The 21,451-nt window shown below is 39.9% G+C and overlaps 1 protein-coding gene across 1 annotated transcript in view; it reads right to left on the minus strand.

Moving 5' to 3' along the window:
• Nucleotides 1-21,451, minus strand: part of LGR5 (leucine rich repeat containing G protein-coupled receptor 5) — a 137,006-nt gene that overhangs the window by 38,744 nt on the left and 76,811 nt on the right. The window contains exons 3-4 of the mRNA XM_084878866.1: nucleotides 19,580-19,651; nucleotides 11,943-12,014 (exon numbers count right to left, since the gene is read on the minus strand). Of these exons, the coding sequence (XP_084734992.1) occupies nucleotides 11,943-12,014; nucleotides 19,580-19,651 (144 nt within the window). The remainder of the gene's footprint in view (nucleotides 1-11,942; nucleotides 12,015-19,579; nucleotides 19,652-21,451) is intronic.

Here is a 21,451-nt window from a genome sequence, read left to right on the forward strand (position 1 = left end):
TATCACACAAACTTACATCTTTGTTTGAGAATGTTTTTGATGAGCCATCTATACTAATAAAAGGGTAATATGATAAGTAGACCCGATAGACCATACATCTTCCGATATCCTTCTAGACAAAGCCATGGTGGGAGGGCTGAGGAAGAGGCAGTTAGGGGCAATCAGGCAGGCAGAGTGGTTAGGGGCGATAGGCAGGCAGACAACGGCAGTTAGGGGCGATCAGGCAGGCAGGCAGAGTGGTTAGGGGTGATCAGGCAGGCAGGCAGAGTGGTTAGGGGTGATCAGGCAAACAGGAAGGTGAGCTGTTAGGAGCCAGTGGTCCTGAATTGCGAATCCACATCCCCCAAGGGGTCCTGGATTGGAGAGGATGCAGGTGAGGCTGAGGGATCCCCCAGTACACAATTTTCATGCACTAGGTTTCTAGTTAACTATAAGACAGAGTTAGTCAAAAGATAAGCCATTGATCTTGGCTAATTTCATATCTGAGATTACTGTAATAATGTCAATTATTAACATAGATTACTTGAGGGGAAAAAAGCTTAGGTGTGAAGAATGCTGCAGCTGCAGGCATAATAGCATTAAAAGAACGAGGGTTCTTTCAATAAATGAGGGCTCTTTTCCATTATGAATCATGGCATCTTCATGACTGACATTGCTATTTCATATTTGGGTGAGCATTTTTCTTTGTACATTTTAAAGAAATGACCAACTCTCTTGTATACACATTTGTATTGAGACCATTATAAACAATTCACAAATAGTCAAAAGACCCAGGTGATTGAGATAATTTATAAAATCTTAAAAATAAAACCATTTTCAGTTAACTTAACTGTTGCAACGAAAGAGATCATATAGTTCCACGCTTGTGTATAACACAATTTGAAACTTCCAGTCAAGATGGTTGCCTAGGTAAGGTAAACGCTGTACTTACCTCCTCCTATAACCACATCAAAGTGACTATTAAACAACAGAACAACTATCATTCAGAACCACCTGAAATATGGCAGAATGGAAGTCCTACAACTAGGGAATTAAAGAAGAATCCACATCAAGACTGGTAGGAAGGTTGGAGATGCAGAATTGGCTGGTCACACACCCATGGGTGGCAGATAAAAACCAGGAGGTATATCTCAGTTGCAGAGGTCCCCCTTGAGGAGCGAGGGGTCATAGCCCCACACCCGGCCCCAGCCCAGGTTTCCAGTGCCAGGAAGAGAAAAATCCCCATAGCTTTTGACTGTAAAAACCAGCAGGGATTGAGGCTGAAGGAGACAGAGGCTGTTGGAGTTCCAGGAAGCTCCTCTTACAAGGCCCATACATGGACTTACTCAGACTAATTCTTTCTGATCTCCAGCACTAGGGCACCAGCTTGAAAGGCACCAGAATCATATGGGGAGGAATTGATTTATGAGTGAGAGCTTGTGTGTGAGCCCATGTGCATGTGTGTGTGTGTGTAGCTTTCTACCAGACATAGAAAATTGTTTCTTTGATGAGCCCTCCCCTGACAGTGAGGCAGGTGGGTGCCATATTTGAAATTTCATCAACCTGGTTCACACTGTTTGCCTTGCCCTGGTGATTCCCTGAGACCCACCCCACCCAACTTTTGAATCCACTTAAGCTGTTTCCAGTGGCTTTTCCATTGAATGGCCTGTCTTGGCTCATGCTCCAGATTTCCCTAAAATCTCTCAAACAAGCAACATCTGGCCTCAGCGTGTCCCATACTTCTTGCTAAGTGGCCCCAGGCTCAGCACTAGCAGAAGTTGGTCTTGGTTCAAAGCTCACCTGGGCACATTTAAGCCTAGCATAAGAAGAGCCACCTGCAGATAACTTTGTAGCTCGTGCTGGGTGGCCCCAAACAGAACACAGGTGGTGGCTGATCTCAGCCTATACCTCCTGAGAGGACACAGAGCCAGCATTCTAGGGGACAGCCTCAGACCACATCAAAGCATCATCCAACCACCTCCACAAATGACACATTCAAAGGGAAGACTCAGTAGGAACCAGAAGCCCACTGAAGTAAGTCTTGCTCTGGAGTGTGGGGGGACTGCACAGCTGATCCTCCATGATGGCCAGAGGTCAGTGGTTGCAGCCAGTCCTTGCAGCTGTTCAGGCTGAGGGTAAGCCTCTTCCAGTGATGTGCCAACAGCAATCGAGGCTCAACTATTACAAAAGGGGATGTATTTAGCCCATATGAGGGGATTCACCTCAGGTGCCCAGCTTGAGTGAAAAGGGAGGCAATGCCATTGGACTCTACTGAACACCGACTACATTAGGCCACTCTACAAAGCCTGGGAGATATAGCAGCTCTACCTGACACATAGAAACAAACTCAGAAGGTTGCCAAAACGAAGAGACAAAGAAACATTTTCCAAGTGAAAAAACAAAAAACAAACAAACAAAACACACACACACACACCAAAAAACAAAAACAAAAACAAAAAAACTTGAGAAACAAAACTATATGGAGAGAAGCAATATACTAGATGTAGAGTTCAAAACACTAGTTATAAGGATGCTCTCTGAACTTAGAACTCCAAGATCATTAAAAAGGACCAATCAGAAATGAGAGATACACTAATTGACATGAAGAATAATTTACAGGGAATCAACAGTAGAGTAGATGAAGCCAAGAATCAATCAGTGATTTGGAATATAAGGAAGCAAAAAATACCCAATCAGAACAGCAAAAAGAAGAGAATAAAAATTTATGAGGACAGTATAAGGAGCCTCTTGGACAACAACTGTACCAACATTCACATTGTGGGTGCGATGAAAGGAGAAGAAAGAGAAAGAACAAGAAATTAAATATCTATTTGAAAAAATAATGGCAGAAAACTTAACTAACTTGGTGAAGGAAATAAACATACAAGTCCAGGTAGCACAAAGAGTCCAAAACAAGATGAACCCAAAGAAGCCCACACTAAGATGCATCATAATTAAAATGCCAAAGGTTAACTACAGAGAGAGAATCTTAAAAGCAGCAAGAGAAAAGCAATTAGTTATCTACAAGGGAGCTCCCATAGACTGGCATCTGATTTCTCCACAGAAACTTTATAGGCCAGAAGGGTTCAGAGTGATGAAAAGCAAGATTACTCTACCCAGCAAAGCTATTATTTAGAATTGAAGGACATATAAAGAGCTTCCTAGACAAGAAAAAGCTAAAGGAGTTCATCACCACCAAACCATGATTATATAAAATGTTAAAGGGTCTTCTTTAAGAAGAAGAAGAAAAAAGATTTAAAAAAATGAATAAAGTGGCAAGAAATGCATATCTATCAACACTTGAATCTAAAAAAATAAAATAAATGAACAAGCAGAGAAGAAACAGACTCACAGATACAGAGAACATTTGGAAGGTTGCTAGATGAGAGGAAGTTTGAGGGGGTGGATGCAAAAGGTAAAGGGATTGAGAAGTACAAATTGGTTGTTGCAGAACAGTCACGGGGACTACCATGAGGAAGATAGTCAATAACATTCTAATAACTATGTATGGTGTCAAATGGGTACAAGATGTATTGGGATAATAATTTAGTAAGTTATATAATGTCTAATAACTGGGTATACACCTGAAACTAATATAATAATGTATGTTAATGTAATTGAAAAATAAAAAATTATTAAAAAATACAGTTTTACAAGGTACCTTGACTCTTTGCTATGGTGAAATTTTATTGCATTGGAAAACATTGGAGTTGAATTTGTCAGGAGACCAGCATATTTTCAGGATAGAATTTCATCTATCTGAACTCTTATAGATTGGAGATATATAGTCATTATAATATGAGACACTTTTATTATTAGTACTACTTTTTTTTTTTTAATATTGAGGGAGTGGCCACAATGTGAAATTTTAATGAAATTTTCCACCTATCTCCTTGGATTATATTAAGCATATGAATATACATAAACATCATAATTGCTCACATGGGAATTTCTGCTTTTGTTTTTTTCTAACATTCTCCATCTTATTTGTTGGTAAATTTAATGCAAACCAGGAAGAAACATTATTGCTTTATGTTTACCTTTGAAAAGTTAAAGTTTTTTTCCTCCAACTTCTCCAACTTGGGGAGAGATAAAGTCAGCGGGTTCATTGAAGTACAGCAATTTTGAGACTAGTCACCTGATTGACCACCAGTCAGATGAAATGCCAACTGAACCAAACTTCTGTCTCTCTGGCATCATTGGGGAATGCAAGATTCCAGTGAGAAATATATTGTAGAGTCAACTTACATTAAGTTGTTCACTTTCTCAGAGGCCACCACTACTGTGAATTTTATAGATGATCTATAGCCAAAGTAACATGAGCATTAACTTCTTCAGTTTCATTTTTCTCCATAGAAAACAAAGACCATCTTTTCATCAGTGGCACCATTAGTCTCCCAGGTACCACCAGGGTTTGAAACCTGGGGGTCATTTTGAATATTTCTATTGCTTTCCAGCCAATCATTCACCAAGTTCTCTCCATTTATCTTTATCTCAGAGACTCTCCATTTCCATTGTCTAGTTCAGTCTCTTATCTCTTCACACCTGTATTATTGCAACAGCCTCAGAGCTGGTCCTTTTGGCTTTGATCTTTTATCTCTTCAATTAACCCTCTAGGCTGCTGCCAGATTAATCTCCCTAAAAGTGTGCTTTAGGTAATTTCTCTGTTAAGAATTCCTAGTTCTTCCACATTACCACTCCTTTTACAGAAACTTCTCATTCTAATATTCTAATCTCTCCATCCACCTTATCAAGCCAAACTTCTATCTTATTTCTCTGTCCCGGTCAGGTCCTTCCCACAGAACTTCTGGGCCTTGTGTTCATGAGCATCCCCCACCTCCTGCCTATCTAAATTGTATCAATTTAATATTGCGTTTTTTTTTTTTGTTTTTTGTTTTGAAGTAGAAAAGTTTTCAGCTAAAACAATGGGAAAGTTAATTCTTGTAGATAGATCAACCCAAATTCCCTGAAGAAATTCCTAGGGTTTAGCTCAGCTCCAGAATGGCAGGTGGGAAAAGCCAGGGTATAGAGATAAGAGTTTGCAGCCAGAAATCAGTGAATACGGGCTTCAGTCAAACTGAGGGAGATTAGCTGGTCCTGAGCAGCAGTGTCGAACACCACTTAGAGATTAAGGCTTCGGTTCAGCAAGTATTTCTCGAGTGCTTTCTTTGCCAAGGTGCTGCACCTGGCGCTGGAGATCCAGCAGTAAACCAGGCAGTCAAGGTCCCAACTTTTAGGGACATGTTTTATACAGGTTAGTCAGATAACCAAGTCAGTATGATGAAGTGTTAGGTGAAGGGAAATGCATGGTAGGAAGACCTAACCTAAATTAAAACTGCCTATGTGTAATCTACTTAGTTGTTTTTCTTCAAACTCATGTATTTAAGATCAAACTCAGCATCTCCCACCCCATCCTCCCCAAATGTAGTCCTCTACCACGGTTTCTAATCTCAGAGATGGGCTTCATTAATCATGTGGTTATATAAACCAGACTCTAAGGAATCATCCTTGATCCTCTTCCTCCTTCATTCTTCATAGCTAATCCATTGCCAAATATTAGTAATTTCATCTAAATGGTTCTCAAATCCATCTCCCTTTCTACATCTCCATTGCCTCCATCCTGACAAAGTTTTCCTTTCTCTCCTAGACAATTTCAGATCTGCCCATGCCCTTTCCTGCCTAAAATCCTCCAGTGGCTTCCCATTGCTTTGATAATAAAGATGAAAAGTTTTGACATGTTCCTAATGGCTTCCAAAGGAGCTGGACTCCACCTGCCTCACTAGGCTCTTTTTTCACTTCTCTCCCCCTCACTCTTCCTGAGTCAGCCACACTGACATTCCTTCTGTTTCCTGATGGGCCAACTTTTCCCATCCTCCAGCCCCGCCCCTGCCCCACTATAAGATCTTGCACATATAGTTCCCGCTGCCTGGAATACTTGTCCCTCTTGCCTTTGTCTAATCAACTCCCACCTGTGCAATAGAAACAAGATACCTTTTCTCACCTGCAGTTTCTTCATCAGGAAAGTGGAGTCAAGTTCTACCTCACAGGAAATGAGGGATCACACAACCAAATACACGAGGGAACACTAAAAATGAATGTCTGGCCGCACTATAAAAGTATTGTTGCCTTTTCTCCTTCAATGTCTTTATTTCTGTCCTGCAGCATTATAACTGTTCTTTTTTTTTGTAAACCTTCAAGCACGTCTGGAGGAGCACGTGTTTCTGTCAAGCTCCCTCCTTTCCCAGGCTGTAGTGCCTGTTCCCTGCAAGGGGTTTCCTGAGGGAGGCAAGAGAGTGTGGTGGAAAAGAGCAGATCTTGGAGTCCGAAAGACCAGAATTCTTATTCCAGACTCATTAGCCTGACTTCATTACAGGCCATATGACGTTGAGAAGGTCAAGTAACCTCTGAGTTTTTTTGCTTCCTCATCACTAAGGTTTCTGTGAGGATGAAGTGGGATGATGCAATGCAGGTAAAAGTGCTTCATAAATACTGATGGCTGCTGCTTTCATAGCCATGGCATTTAATAAGCTCCACATTCTGGTTTTGTTTTTGCAATGCTCCCATTCTCTGCTGTTTTTGATGTGCCTTTTCACAGTTCATTACAGACCTCATCGGTCCTGAAAGGGCGGAAATGCTGCCCTTTCATGATTTGCCTTCCCATAGCAATCACCCCTTAGTTCCCCAGAGTTTAATTTACTTTCCAAAGCCAACCTTCATTTCACCTGACAAGCTAAAAGAAGTTTATTTTACTCCTCATTCCACAACATCCATGTTCCCTTTTAGGTATTTGACTGTCATGTATGTGGTTTGTCAGAGCTCTGGCAGACAACTTGATGTAAGAATCTTGCACATACGAAGCCTTGCATGAAGTAGTCCCATTCCCGCCCACCCTCCCTCCATATATGATTCTGAGACAACGCTCTAATGTGAGCTCTCTTCTTATAAGCACTGCAATGAAAGGGCTTTGTCTCTGAAAATAATTATCTTCTAATGTTCAAATGAGGTGGGGGGACAAGGCCAGACTTCCCTTCCTCATTACAATTCATTGGGTGCTGGTTGTGCTTGGTTCCATGAAGAGAACTCTCAGTGTAATAGACAAAACCCTCGACCCCTAGAACTTCCAAGTCCACCTCCATCTCACAAAATATGCTGGCGCTTTTGTGATAAAACAAAACAAATAAAAACTATAGTATATTTTTATTAAATGGGCTTGTAATTTCTCTTTCTGGAGAGTATTTTAGTGGAAGGAATGATTGTCACTAATACTAAAACCATTATTCTTTTTTTTTTTTTTTTTTTTAAAAAAACCCCTTTGATCCTTTAATCTTATCCTCTTGGCTACCTCACCTTGCTTTCTGTCTGCTCACACCTCTTTGTCTTGTGTTACTTCCTTCCCATTCTTTATCCTTGGAAACCCAATAGGCTTCTGGGTATTAACAGGAGAAAGCTGCTTCTGGTTCTAGGCTTGCTTTCTTTCTGCTTAGCCCTGTGAGTCCACTGCCTCCTCGTCACCCATTCCTCTAGCTTCTAATCTTTTTCGACTATTATCCGCAATACCCTACTGTGAAGTGTCTGGGTGAACTAACTGACATTTCGAATGACGGTCCACGGATGAGGTCTGTGGCCCTGAAATGGGGATTACAAAAAGAAGCCTGAATAGATCATGTTCCAGGCAGAAACTACACGTTCCTCTTAGATTTCAGAATATAGTCTGTGGTGAGACTATCTCTAATTGGAGAATAGAGATAGTACTAAAGATATGTCTCATTCTCTTTTCATTTTCTATTCACCAAACTATTATTTTTGTGATTGAGCATGCTCCCCAGTTAGCTTTGGTAGTGCAGACTTGGAGTGGAACCCGACATGTATTAAATCATTCTCTGATTAACTTGGCTACGTCATTTCCTTTGATCATCTTGTGTTTCACTAATGACATGCTTGAACATCATTAATGACTATGCAAATGAAGCAAAGATTTTTAAAAGTAGATCCATTTCTTAACTATTAATACAAGGTGTGAGGGTATGGGAGGGTTAAGTTTTGAATTTCCATCAAATCGCTGTAATCTGACCCAGTCTTGAAATGACTATAACGCCAAACGTTTTCTTGGTGAAATACAACTCGCTGTGAATTGTGATTACATTTCCGATTCCTTTCCAGAAAACAGAAAGGAAATTAAGTTATGTTTGATTACATTACAAAAAACCCAACTGGTGTCTGGGCAATCACGACCGGTCAGAAGCCAAACGCGCACATTGTACAGGGGTAGGCCCTGGGCCACGAGGATCCAGCGCGTGGACTTGGCCTCTCACTCTTTAGCTGAGCAATTTGTAAGCATCAGGAGAGAGTTAAAGGAACATGAACGTACCTATCTGTTTTCATTATGAACAAAGCAAAAATGTCTTTTGTTTATGCAGGATAAATGGAAAATTACATCTCTTGAAACATGAGTACAATCTGTTTCTTCCTCACCGCAGTGCTACCCATTTCAATATATCAAGTTTCTTAAACTTTGCTCAATGAAGCCAAGTCATAGGAGTGGAGCAGAGTATACTAGTGACCTGTTTCAGTAGTCCTCAAGCACTCTTGGTTGGTTAGGCCACTTTGTTAGTAGCACAGGACACTCAAAAACATTGATTTCTCAAATACGTTGGCCATACAAATCACCTGAGAACATCGTTAAAACAAAGCTTCTGACTGAGACTGAGACGAGGCCCAAGGTTCTGCATATCTTAGGAGGTGCTGATGCTGCTGGACCACATTTGAATACCAGGGTCATGCAGCAGGCGGCCTCTGAACACCACCTGCCCAGGCTGTCAGTGGAGTTAATGGGCAGTTGTGAGCGGTTTCAAGTAAATACAGACAAGGCAACCCTGATCTTTACTTCGTAGTCCACGTACGTTTGTAATTCATACTGGAATGCAAAGTAGGGGTTTTGTTACTATTTTATGGTTAAAAAGAGTTCTGGAGAATATGTACATATCATCCGAAAGAATGCTACAGGACACTCGTTCTCCTGGTCTTCACTTAAGAAGCTCTTAACTAGGTAATGAAACTAGTTACGAAACTCTAACGTTCGGATTTAATCGTGTTGGGGTGTAGCCTAATGATTCTTCTTGGCAGCCAGGGCTGAGAAGTCCCCTCTATCCCCCCTGAAGTTACAGAGCCAGGCAAGTATTCAGGGTGCTGCCCCCACTGCCCCGCACAGGGTGGAGTGCTCCTTGGAGAGAGCATGTATAATACAAAGAAAATAAAAACATCAAGAGAGATAGAGAGAAAAGGAGGAACCGTTGGACAAAGGGTGGAGGTCTAAGGGTGGCAGCAGTCCTTTCAGTAACTGCATGGAGGTGTCCCCAGTGGTGGCAGCCGATGCGGCTGCTCTCACCCTCTGTTACTCACACTGATGCAGAAGTATTATAGCAGGAGGCTCAGGCATGGCAGGGAAAATGGATGCAGGATGGATACGGAAATGCATATTTGGAATGACCATTAGCCTCAAAACGAATGCTTAAAGGAAGCAGGAGAAATGCTATCAAATACCTTGAATTTGGGGCAATAGTAAAAATTTAAAGGGGCTAACTGTTGCCCAAACTCACAAACTGGGTACGGGGCTCCTTCGGTTGGTACAATTTGGCATCTGTGTACTTGGTGGCTAAATCTTTGTTTGTTTTTTTTTTGTTTTGTTTTGTTTTTTTGTCAAGTCTTAACTCTTGTATCAAAACAGCACAAAGAAATGTAAGTGAGAAAGGTGGCATGGCAGAGCGAATGGCCAACATCTAGCACCTCACAAGGGTCTGTCTGCGCCCGGCGAAGGGACCCCAGACGAACATGACATAACCAGCTGATACAGTCCAGCGGGTACCAGGGCCCAGTGTCTATCCAGATGCCTCTGTTGGATGTGATAAGCGTCATACTAGAAAGTTAACCCCTGGCTTTTTTTTTTTTTTTTTTTTTCTTACAGGGAACACATACTTATAAAGTTTCAAAGGCAATTGTTTTTTGGCGAACCAGAAACCAAATGCAAGAGACACCTGGTGAATAGTAAATATCTAGACAGTAAGAAACTAAATCTGAACACCTTTATCAGAGAGGCACCACCCAGTTCGAGCGAACAAAAGATTCATGGTTTCCCCTTTCTCAAAGAGTTCACTTCTATGTGTGTTCTGGTTGTGATCTTCTTTCAGCTGATAGTGGCTTTTGGTTACAAACGCTTATCCTTCTATCTTCTGCCTGCCTCACAGCTGTTTAAAGTTCCTATTGGCCACCGCTATTATCTCGCTTTCCATCCGGCCATGGGACCCCGTGCCCTTACACAGACAACCCACGGGAGAGCGGCTTGCTTCTCTGACTGCTTCCTCCCTCCAGGAAAAGGCTGGTGGAAACAAAGGAGGAGCGATACTGTCATGTCATTAAGGAGCTCCTGAAAATGCCGCAGACCTGTCCCGGGCCACAAAGGGGCCCTTGTGGGCATGTTTATCTATAGGATGGTGAAAACCTAGGAAGTCACTTTGTTTGCCTGCAGTGAAAAGCTTGAAATGGTCTCAAGCCCAGATTTGCTTTCATTAAAAAAAGAAAAAAAAAGAAAAAGATCAAAGGAAGAAAGTATCATCTCCAAATCTCACGTTCCTCCTTCTTTCATGTCATCTCAACAAAAGGCGTTAAGCACACTGTGGGTAATGATTAACTGGTGGGCTTTTTACAGTGATTTTCAACGGGAACCTACAATATTTATTTTCCTTTCCTATGCATTTATCTCCCTCATCATTGTAGACCAGAAGCCAGTATTTTGTTTGACAGAGGGGGACCTCCAGGGTGAGTAAGATGAGAACATATATCACACACATGTATACTGGAAATCATGCAATATATTGTAAATACTTACGCATGCTGATGAGGTAAATATTTACTGACCAAATAAGTACTTGTGGCATAGTCTTGGCAAATAATTACTGTCAACAACTGCTTACAATCCAAGCTCCAAAACATCTGATAGCTAATTTTTATTTATTCAGAGGTTTTAAATCAGTGGAGGGTGGAAACTCCTGATGGAAATGTTGTGGATTCACAGTAGGGAACACAACCACCACTGCTATGTATGTTTGTGTTTATGTGTCTGTGTGTGGTGTGTGTGTTTGTGTTTTGCATGTGTGTATGATGTGTGAATCTGAGGTGTGTGTGTGGGATGGAGAAGCTCTTGGTTTGCAGGCCTGTGCAGTAAGAATTTAAGATAGACTATTAGAGCTTGGCTTATTGATTTGAGAACCCCTGATGTACAGACAAAACTTAAAAAAAAATTAAGTATTTATTTGACTCAGCAAATTTCATTACAAGGCAGCTCAGATCACCTAAAAACAGAATAAATTGAAGATGCTAAGGTGTCTGGATTGTGACACCCATTTTTCCAGATAAAAGGAGAAAATAGCCCTGCTGGTATGGCTCAGTGGTTGAGCATTGACTGAGAGGTCACCCTTTGATTCGTAGTCAGGACACATGTCTGGGTTGCAGCTCCATCTCCAGTATGGGCATGCAGATCAATGACTCTCTCATCATTGATGTTTCTATCTCTCCTTCTCCCTTTCTCTTTGAAATCAATAAAAATAAATATTATAAAAAAGGGAGAACATTCCTGATTCAAAATCAGGAATTTCAAATTACAGGAGAATGTAGGACAAGATCCTGAAAGTAATATGTTTTGTCCTGAGATGCCAGCATATATAAGAGGCTTTGGCTGGAGGTGTTATGATTAAGCCTCTGCCCTGAACCCCCCAACCCCAACACCAGTCCCTCCCACACATATTGTTTAATGAGGAAGCGAAGAACTGCTGCTCTAATGGAAACTCTCTTTCCCAACTTATTTAGGTAGGACCTCCAGCCAAGGAATTTACTAAACTGGTCACCTGGACATTTCAATGCTCCTTCCCAAATTGATCCTGAGGACGTTTTGAAATTTCAACGATACTCACAGGGATTGAAGACTCCGCAAATTCTGCAGCGCTTCCGTGGGTACCTGCCTTAGGTGGTTATTCTGCAGCATACTGCACATTAAAACAAATAGAGAAAAATATTAAAGAAAGTCAACAATAGTTAACCATAACTGGCCATAGCTGTGTCAGGCACTGTTCTGGGTGTCAGGGAAACAGCAGAACAGACAAACCATGGGCAGTGACAGGTAATTCAAATGAATGAATTTCACCCTCTGAGCCAAGTGATAAGTACTGCGAATACAAAACAAACATGGGTTTGGGATAGATAGTAACAAAGAATGAGATTTTCATTTTAAAGGTGGTTATGGAAGGTTTCTCTTAGGAGTTGATATTTGAGTAGAGACCAGAATGGAGTTAGGGAGCAAATCATGTGATATTTGGGAGGAGCTGAGGAACTGGGAAGAGTAAATTCTTTTTCTTTTTTTAAAAAAAAATATATTTTATTGATTTTTCACAGAGAGGAAGAGAGAGGGATAGAGAGTTAGAAACATCAATGAGAGAGAATCATCGATCAGCTGCCTCTTGCACACCCTCTACTGGGGATGTGCCTGCAACCAAGGTACATGCCCTTGACCGGAATCGACCCCAGGACCTTTCAGTCCGCAGGCCGATGCTCTATCCACTGAGCCAAACCGGTCCCGGCGGGAAGAGTAAATTCAAAGGTCCTAAGGTTGGAGCTTGCTTGACTTGTTAAAGGAGAAGCAAAGGATCAATTGTGACTGAGGAGAAACGAGTGACAGCAAGAGATTGAGAGAGCGAACCTGAGGCCTCCCCTGGAGCACTTTTGGGCCACAGTAAAGCTTAATTTTAAACGTGATGAGAAATTCGTGTTGAAGGGTTTAAGTGGGAAATGATGTGATCCTATTTACATTTTTAAAGATCTGTGGTGCCGATATAGGTTAGACAAAATGAAAATAAGGATAACGTAGGAGTCTATTAAAGTTCTCTTTTCTTGCTCATGGCCATATTTTGATATAAATTACATTTTTTTGTGTGTGTGTGAAGTAGTTGCAATTTTGCTCACCTAGGCTCAACAATTCTTTTCAGAATAATGGGGACTACAGAATGGCAACACCTGGCAACAATGCAATAAAAACACGCAAATGGGAAAATAGCGTGGAAAAATTCCCATTAGATTCCTTATATTTTGCTACTTTATTCATAAAATAACACAATAATTTTGTAGCCACTCCCATCCCTCTGAGTATTGCATGGTCCATGTAAGCCAGAGGCAGAAGACTGTTTTAGGAAAGTAGACATTTTACAGAAATTTTTCTGCTTTTTAGGTAACAAACTTACATTTGGACTTCAGAAACAATTTGCCTGGTTCCCTCATCACCACAATTGAAGCTTCTTTTTATTAGATGACTAACTGGTATTCAGCTCCCTGTATGTATAACTCTTGAGGGATCTTTGCTGAATGTACAAATTCTCAAGTTGAATAGTGTCTGGTATGATTAAGGTGTGGTGAAGAGCATGGGTTCTTGAGTTTGAATACCTCTTCTCTGCCATTAGCGGTGTGATCTGAGACAAATCACCCAACTCTCCATGTCTTAGTGACCAGTAACTATACTCCCCACAAGGTCATTGTGATCACCCAATGAGTGAAAGTACATAGAACAATACCTGCCGCATGGTAAGCATTCAATAAAAGTTGGTCCTTTGTATGAATTGATGAGCCCCTTCTCAAAACTAATGAAACAGTGAGATGATACTGGGACATTTTAATTCAGAAAACAAATTCAGCAGCAACAAAACCTGTGCCAGAGGTTGTTACTCAAACTTTAGGGTTCAGCAGAATCCACTGAAAGGCTTGTTAAGCCATTGGCTGCTGGCCCCACCCCTAAAGTTTTCTGTTCAGTAGGTTGGGGCCGGGACCAGAGAATTTGTATTGATGTCTGTGCTCTGGGCAAGGTACCACAGACTAAGAGCCACCCTATGTTATGCTAAGTATTTCTGATATATTTTCAGATGAACTTGAGGCGACATTGTGCTTGGAAATAAGTCCTAAGGTTTAAGACTTGGAAAGCAAATCATTCAACCTAACTGACCCTTGATTTTTCATCTGTATAATGGGAATAGAATAACCTCTTATTAACAAGTTGTTTGATGATTAAAATTTAAAGGTGTTTATTATACTTTCATATATACAAATACAAATTCATATACAAATAAGATGTGAAAAATATTTGGAGGTCATAAAATTTATGCTTTTCTCACCATGACTGAGATTCTGTTTTCTAAGGAATATGCTTGTGTTACTCACATTCCAAAATTTTAGTCAGATAATTTCATTATGTTAAAGTTGAATTCATCTAACTTTTCATAAATTAAGAGTCTCAAAATATATGTTAATTCTTTACAAACAAAGTCAAGTTTTAGGGAGACCTCACACTTCACTGACCAGTTTGGGAGTCCCAAAAATTATAGGTTGAATTCTGTAATGCTGCATAATTGACCGGAACATTAAAAGTTTACATTTCTATGTTACTTTACACTTTTCCAAGAAGTTTAAATATGTTATATAATTTTAACTTACTAGATATGTTTTTTAAGTCATTGATTGTTGAGTGATTAATCATGATAAGATACATGATCATCAATGTCTAAACTTTGTAGATAGTATATTACTGGTACAAAGTGTATATTAATCGTTCTCCCATGTTTTGCTAACCAACAAGTGAAACTATTAAAATGTGATCTTCCTAAAATATTGTAAAATTGGAGTAGAGCACAGGAGATATTTAGATGGTTTTCCTTTGTTGAAGAGTTGCAAACTTTCTCAGTAACTTTATATGCCTGGCCTCAGAAAATGGAATTTAACAAGCTTTATTAATGATAACTTTTAAACCTACTCTTGACTTACCTCCCAACAATTTAATTTTTCAACTACTTTTACCAGTAAAACACAAAAAATATAATTAAAAAAATCCACAATTTAAATCCTGATCTTTTCCTACATTAAGAACTTTTGTTTAATTACTTTCAAACGACAAAACGAGAGCAAGTTATCTCCATTACATCCTTATAAGTCTCCAGTGAGTTAATTAGAAAATTCTATTTTTGTTTAAGATATTCCAGAGGGAGGCGAAACAATTAAAGGTTTACAGCACCATGGAGTGCAATTAAAACAGAAAGCATTCCCAACACTGCTGCTGATTTCCTTTGCAAATGCTCTTTTATTGAATATATTGAATATAAGCAGAATGTGCATGAACAGAATATGGGTTTAGCCACTTATAACCTCATTCCCCTCCCCCCCCCCATTCACATATGGGGAAGGAAAGAAAATGAAACACTTCTCTAGAGACAAAGGATGACTTCATAGTTTCTTAATTTCTTTTCTTGAGGAGCTTTAAAATACTCCCTACTCCATACAACTTCCCCATGCTACTCAACAGCACAATTTTTTTGTTATCTTTTTTTGCCAATAGGCTAAATAAGAACATGAGAATCAGAGGGAGATAATATGTTGAATGGGGACTTTGTAACAATTGGTGGCTTGGTCCTTAGGTATTCCCTCTACCTAATTGTCCTGTGTTTAGGTATCAAGTAGCTATTAAGGCTCTATTCTGGGCCTCTGTGGGAATTAGAACAGTTTGGCTAATTGTGACCTTTCTATGGTTAGTTTTACCCATCCCCTCTACGTGGCTTTGGTTTTGGTAGTGAGCAGCAGGAAATGAGCCATTCTGTGACTGAATGGCCTATGTAAGACAATGTACCTTTGTTGAGGACAGCCTGGTTTAGAATCCCACTGGACTGGGTATTTTGGAATACAGAACCAATAACTTATTTTTTATGAAGGTCAATATTTACAGGGGTAATAATGTTAAACATTAGTGATCTTCTAGAGCTCATAGTAACAAGTTTCAATATAAAACAATCCCAGCCAAGGACTGCTGTTGCTGTCTTCATTGTGCATCTCAATGGATTGTACTGCTAGTATCTTTCTCTTCTTTTACCATATGCCCTCCTTATACTGGTCAGGGTCCCAGACAAATATTACTTTAATATTATCTTTCTTACCATGCTACAGTACTATCAGTTATTTCTTTCTTGTTATGACTTTTGGATTTTATAAAACAACTAGAGGCCTGGTGCATGGATTCATGCACCAGTGGAGTCTCTTGGCCTGGCCTGCACCCTCTCACAATCTGGGACCCCCTCAAAGGATGGTGGCTAGCTGATTTCAGCCAGATTCCCACAGGCCCGATCCAGACAGGAGGGAGCCTGATCCCCACAGGCCCTATCCAGACAAGAGGGAGCCTAACCCTGTGCATTGAGCATCTGTCCCCTGGTGGTCAGTGTGTGTCATAGTGACCAGTTGTTCAGTCGTTTGGTTGCTTAGGCTTTTATATATATAGATTGAGAGTTTCCATGAGGGTAAGCTCTGTGTTTCATGTTTCTCTGCTATTTAATGATAATTGTTTGTAAGAAGAAGTTTTACATTTCCATGGTTATATATCTTTCATTGTTTTGTGTTGTTTGGAGTACTCGTTCTACTGCACTAACAGCATTTTTAACTAAATATGTGGTTAGAAATCATATAATACCTAGAATAGACAGGATACAAAATTAATTATTCAATAATTTTGAGAGAATATATTTATTCCATTTAATCTTTCCTGTACAAAGTATTAGTCTTATGAGAACTTCTTGGAAAACCTCTCAGTATTATTAGGTATGAAAGTATTCTTGATTTATATTTGGTGTGGAGGAACACTAAGGTATGATGTGGTAGATAGAATCTTTATGTTGGGCTGTGCTGCATATCACAGGACAGCTTATTCCAAGTATACCACCTGGAAAAACAAGACACCCTCACAAATTTCCAAAACACTCTATGGCAGGAAGAACCACCGTGGTTGGAAAGCACTGCTCTAACACTGAAATACTTCCAAAATATTTGACAATTGAATCTGCTCCTTAGATATTAACCCTTAAGCAGCAAAGCAAAGGGAAGAGTGCACAAATTCCTGGCAGGAGTCTTTCTCCCCTTGAACCCTCCTCACCTTGACAGTGATCTAGCTAAACTGAGCAATCTGAACACTTCCTTGTTTACATCTCTTCCTTTCCTCCTCATTCTGCCTAGAACATAATAATGCCCATGCTTTCTTTTTGACAGAATATATGGAATTCCTGAGACCAGGACTCTTTCTACTCCAGGCTCTTTTCCAGACACTCTCCACCTCCTCCTAAATGCCTGAGCCCCAGCACATGCTTGGGCTGCCTGTATATGCCAGGTACTTCTTGCCTCTGTGTCTCTGTGCATCTTGTCCCCTCAAGATTCAGCTCCTAGGTCATCTCTTTGGGGAAACATCTCTCCCAGGAAGCTGAACCTTGACCATCAGACTGGACTAAATTCTTCTCAAGCTCTGTAGTTCCACAGTGCTCTACACATAGTTCTAGACACACTTTAATAATTACAGGTGAAAAAAACCACAGAATTACAGGTGATCTATTTGCCTTGATCCCACAAACTAGATTATAAGCTCTTCAGGGCATGACCACACATTGTATCTGCAACAGTAATGCATTCAATGCCACTTTGAGTCTCACACTTCCCATGCTTTGCTGAGACCCTGACTGTGTAGAAGACCGGAGACATTGCTTGGTTAGGAGAGGATAGATGAGAGAGTCTACCTAAACACCACATTCCATTCTGGTGGAAGAAGTACATATAAAAATAACAAGCATGAGAGAGAGCCTGTGATTTTCATTTTTAAGTCAGATTAATCTAAAGCTTCTGAAGTGTTTAGGCAAAATACACCATAAGAATCAGCAAAGTGTGTCAAAAGTATTCTGGGTAAGTAAAACCTGCTGACAGGGAGAAGCCCACATTGTTTAGAATGCAACTGATAATCCACTAATAGACATATAGCATTAGGTCTACATCATACTCAATGAAGAAGAGTCAACAAGTCTAGAAACCCCTTGTCCTCTCTGTATCATCAATCTGGATCATTTATTTGACCAGTATTTCTTGAGTGTCTACTATGATTCAGGCATGTTCTAGAAGCTGGGGATAGATCAGTAGCCAAGACAGACAACATCTCCAATTTCATGGACGTTTAGTGCAGTATGATAAAATCAGAAATATAAAATTAGGAAATTAAAAAATGTTATAAAAAGTCATACTAAACTTAAGTAATTCAAATATGAAAATTCAAAAATATAAAATTCTAATGATCATATCTAGTGTATATCTAATCATAGATATTCTATTATATATTTATATGTATTAAATTATGTTATCACAATTTACATATAATTATGATGGCTGATGATACATTTTACATGCAGACACAGATATGCAGACACACATACACTCTAGCTCAGTATATCTGACTTACATTTTGTTAAGTGAATTAAGATGGTCAGTTCCAGTATAATCAATTTAATAAGTATCCAAAATGCTTAAAGATACATAGATCAACAAAGGAAATATATTCCCTTATTTGTCTTATCCAAACTTGATTTATGTGATGTATTTAGAAGGGCTCCAAATATTTTGCTGTGTTGATGGAAACATAGGTGTACTGAAGTTGATGCTCTAACTCAGAATTCTACCACATAATGAATTAACATTAGAATTTGGCAATGTGACAATTAAAAAATATTTCTGCCTAATAGCAAAAATCATTCAAAACCGAGGGGACCAAACCCAATTATCTAAGCAGACCAAAAATGGTTCTGCTGTTGAATTTGACCTTTAACTAATATTTAACAAATATATTTAAACTAAAGTACTTTTTAAATAGCCCATGTATCCATGAGGTGAATAAAATGTAATTTCCCTTAAGCAGGAATATATCAAATGCCCTTTTATTGTTTATAACTTTTATCTCAAAGAAAGAAAGTAAAATCAGGGTATTTTCTCTGAGATAAAATTTTCCTATTATGACTTTCAATTTGAGTGACCTATTTTCTCTACCTAGGTGTTCCCCCCCGCTACACAGAATAAACTAAAAGAAAATTAAACAATAGGTACTAGAATAAGGAGGTAGTCAATAATAATGAGTCATCTGATTAAAAATATTGGGAAGTTGGACATTAAATAATATGAAAATCCACTTTTATAAGTCTCAATGAATTAGTATTTATCAAATAGTTACTCATTGTATCTACAATCACTAGGCTTTTCCACATCTATTCACAATTGTAACATAAAGTTGGTATTTTTTTTTTTTTTAGCAGATCTTTAATCATAAGGAAACAAACTTTGCAAATGGTTTGAAGATGTGATCTCATTATGTTAGCATCAGGGTTGATTTATTCACTTGGTGATCAAAATGATTCAAGAAACTCTCCCCAACATCATAACACAAAAGGAAAGAAAATGCTTTTTTAAAAGTTTGAGTTGATAAGTTGATTATTTAGAGGCAAACAACTTCAGATGTTTAAGTTAGAAAAAGAGAGGTGATTTTTTCCCCCCACACAAATCTAGCCAGGTACAATATTGCTCTATGGGGTACCCATAAAGGTAGACTTGAATTTAGATGAATTATCCCAAATGCTCCAAGTAGGTTATTTGAGGAACTCTGTCTTTACAAGTTAATTAGCATTCACTTGCCGCCCGAGTCGGAAATGTACCAGGTCCCACCTGGGGTACTCACAGAACTTTGAGGCTGTAGAGGCCGGCAAAGGCTCCCTTGGGAATGTATGTCAAAGCGTTTCCGGCAAGACGCCTGTGGGTTTGAAGGGAGAGGAGAGAGAGTGAGCACAGTTCTCTTCATGTGGAATTCATTTAGTTGTTAAAAACACACACACACACAATACAATTAAGTTCAAACCACAAACCAAAAACAATAGTAAAAACAAACAAATGTGAAAATTTTCTGTAAATTTCTAATAGAAAAGCTGGCAAAAGAAGCGCCTAAGAAGAAATAGAATAACTTACCTATTTTACAGAGGTCCTTTAATAGCTTACCTATACACTATATATAACTCTCCTTTAATATTTTTCTTTTTTTATTCAAAAGCTGGGCAAAGGGATAGAGAGCAGTGGGGGGCGGTTGCCAGGGTGATGGGCTTATTATTACAGGTAAGGTGGTGGGAGAAAGCTCTGCTGGGAGGGCTTTTCAGCAGAGGTCTGTGCTAAGCATTGCCAAAGCCCTGAGGTGGGAGTGTGCCTGGTGTGGTCAGAAAAATGCAAGCAGGAGAAGGAGGGGTGAAGCTGGGGAGGTGTCCAGAGCCAGTCCATGCAGGGCTGTGGAGGCCACAGTAAGGGCATGGAGAGGGGAGGGGTGTGATCAGATCTGTGTTTTAAAAGTATCCTGCCATTGTGTGGGATGGTGCTCCAACCAACTGAGCCACACCCGCCAGAACCCCGGAGTGGCCAGGGAGAGATCAAAGGGGGGAAAAGGAGACACATGTAATAGTTTAAACAATAGAGAATTTAAATTAAAGAAATAAATCCTATATAATTAAAGGGTAATATGCAAATTGACCGAAATACGGGACAACTGGTTGCTATGATGTGCACTGACCACCAGGGGGCAGACACTCATGGTTGGTGAATGCAGCAGCCATGGCGGGAGCCTCTCCTGCCTCCGCAGCAGCACTAAGGATGTCTGACTGCTGGAGGGGAGTGGGCCTAAGCCAGTGGTAGGCAAACTCATTAATCAACACAGCCAAATACCAACAGTACAACGACAGAAATTTCTTTTGAGAGCCAAATTTTTTAAACTTAAACTTCTAATGCCAGTTCTTCAAAATAGACTCACCCAGGCCGTGGTATTTTGTTGAAGAGCCACACTCAAGGGGCCAAAGAGCCGCATGTGGCTTGAGAGCCGCAGTTTGCCGACCACGGCCCTAAGCCATCAGTTGGACATATCCTGAGTACTCCTATATTGGAGAGGGCACAGGCCAGGCTGAGGGACGCTTCCCCTACCCCCCAATGCATGAATTTCATGCACCGAGCCTCTAGTAAATAAATAAAAAGAAATAAAAGGGTCCTTCTGATGGGACATTTCTTTCTTGTTTATTTAAGAAATTTTAAAATTTCTTTTAATTTCTATTACAGTTCACATTCAATATTATTCCGTATTAGTTTCAGGCATATAGCATAGCAGTTAGATAATCACATACTTTACAAAGATGGGAGCTTTGTAGAAGAAAGAATAGAGCAAGAGTGGGAACAGACACAGAGGGAGTTCACACGGAGAGGCTGGTGCAGCGCAGCTGTGGTGGAGGAGGTGAGAAGGGTGGGACTTGAGGTGGAAGAAAGAAAAATCCAACCCCACGAACCACCAGCACCAAGGGGAAATGTAGGCTGCCAAAAAAGAGTAACATTTTATATTTATGGGTACATTATAGACAACCCACATGCATTTGATCGGTTATCCCCAGTACTATACACAATACCGGAGTAATGAATTGTATATGATCATGACATAAAAGAGTTGTTTATTGTCACAGAAAGGCTCAGACTTGGTTGACGACCACAGATGGCTTAACTGATCAGACTAAACTGACTAGTAACTGTT

This window comes from Pipistrellus hanaki (genome assembly GCF_964339955.1).
Source record: "Pipistrellus hanaki genome assembly, chromosome: 3".
In the NCBI taxonomy this organism is placed as follows: domain Eukaryota; kingdom Metazoa; phylum Chordata; class Mammalia; order Chiroptera; family Vespertilionidae; genus Pipistrellus; species Pipistrellus hanaki.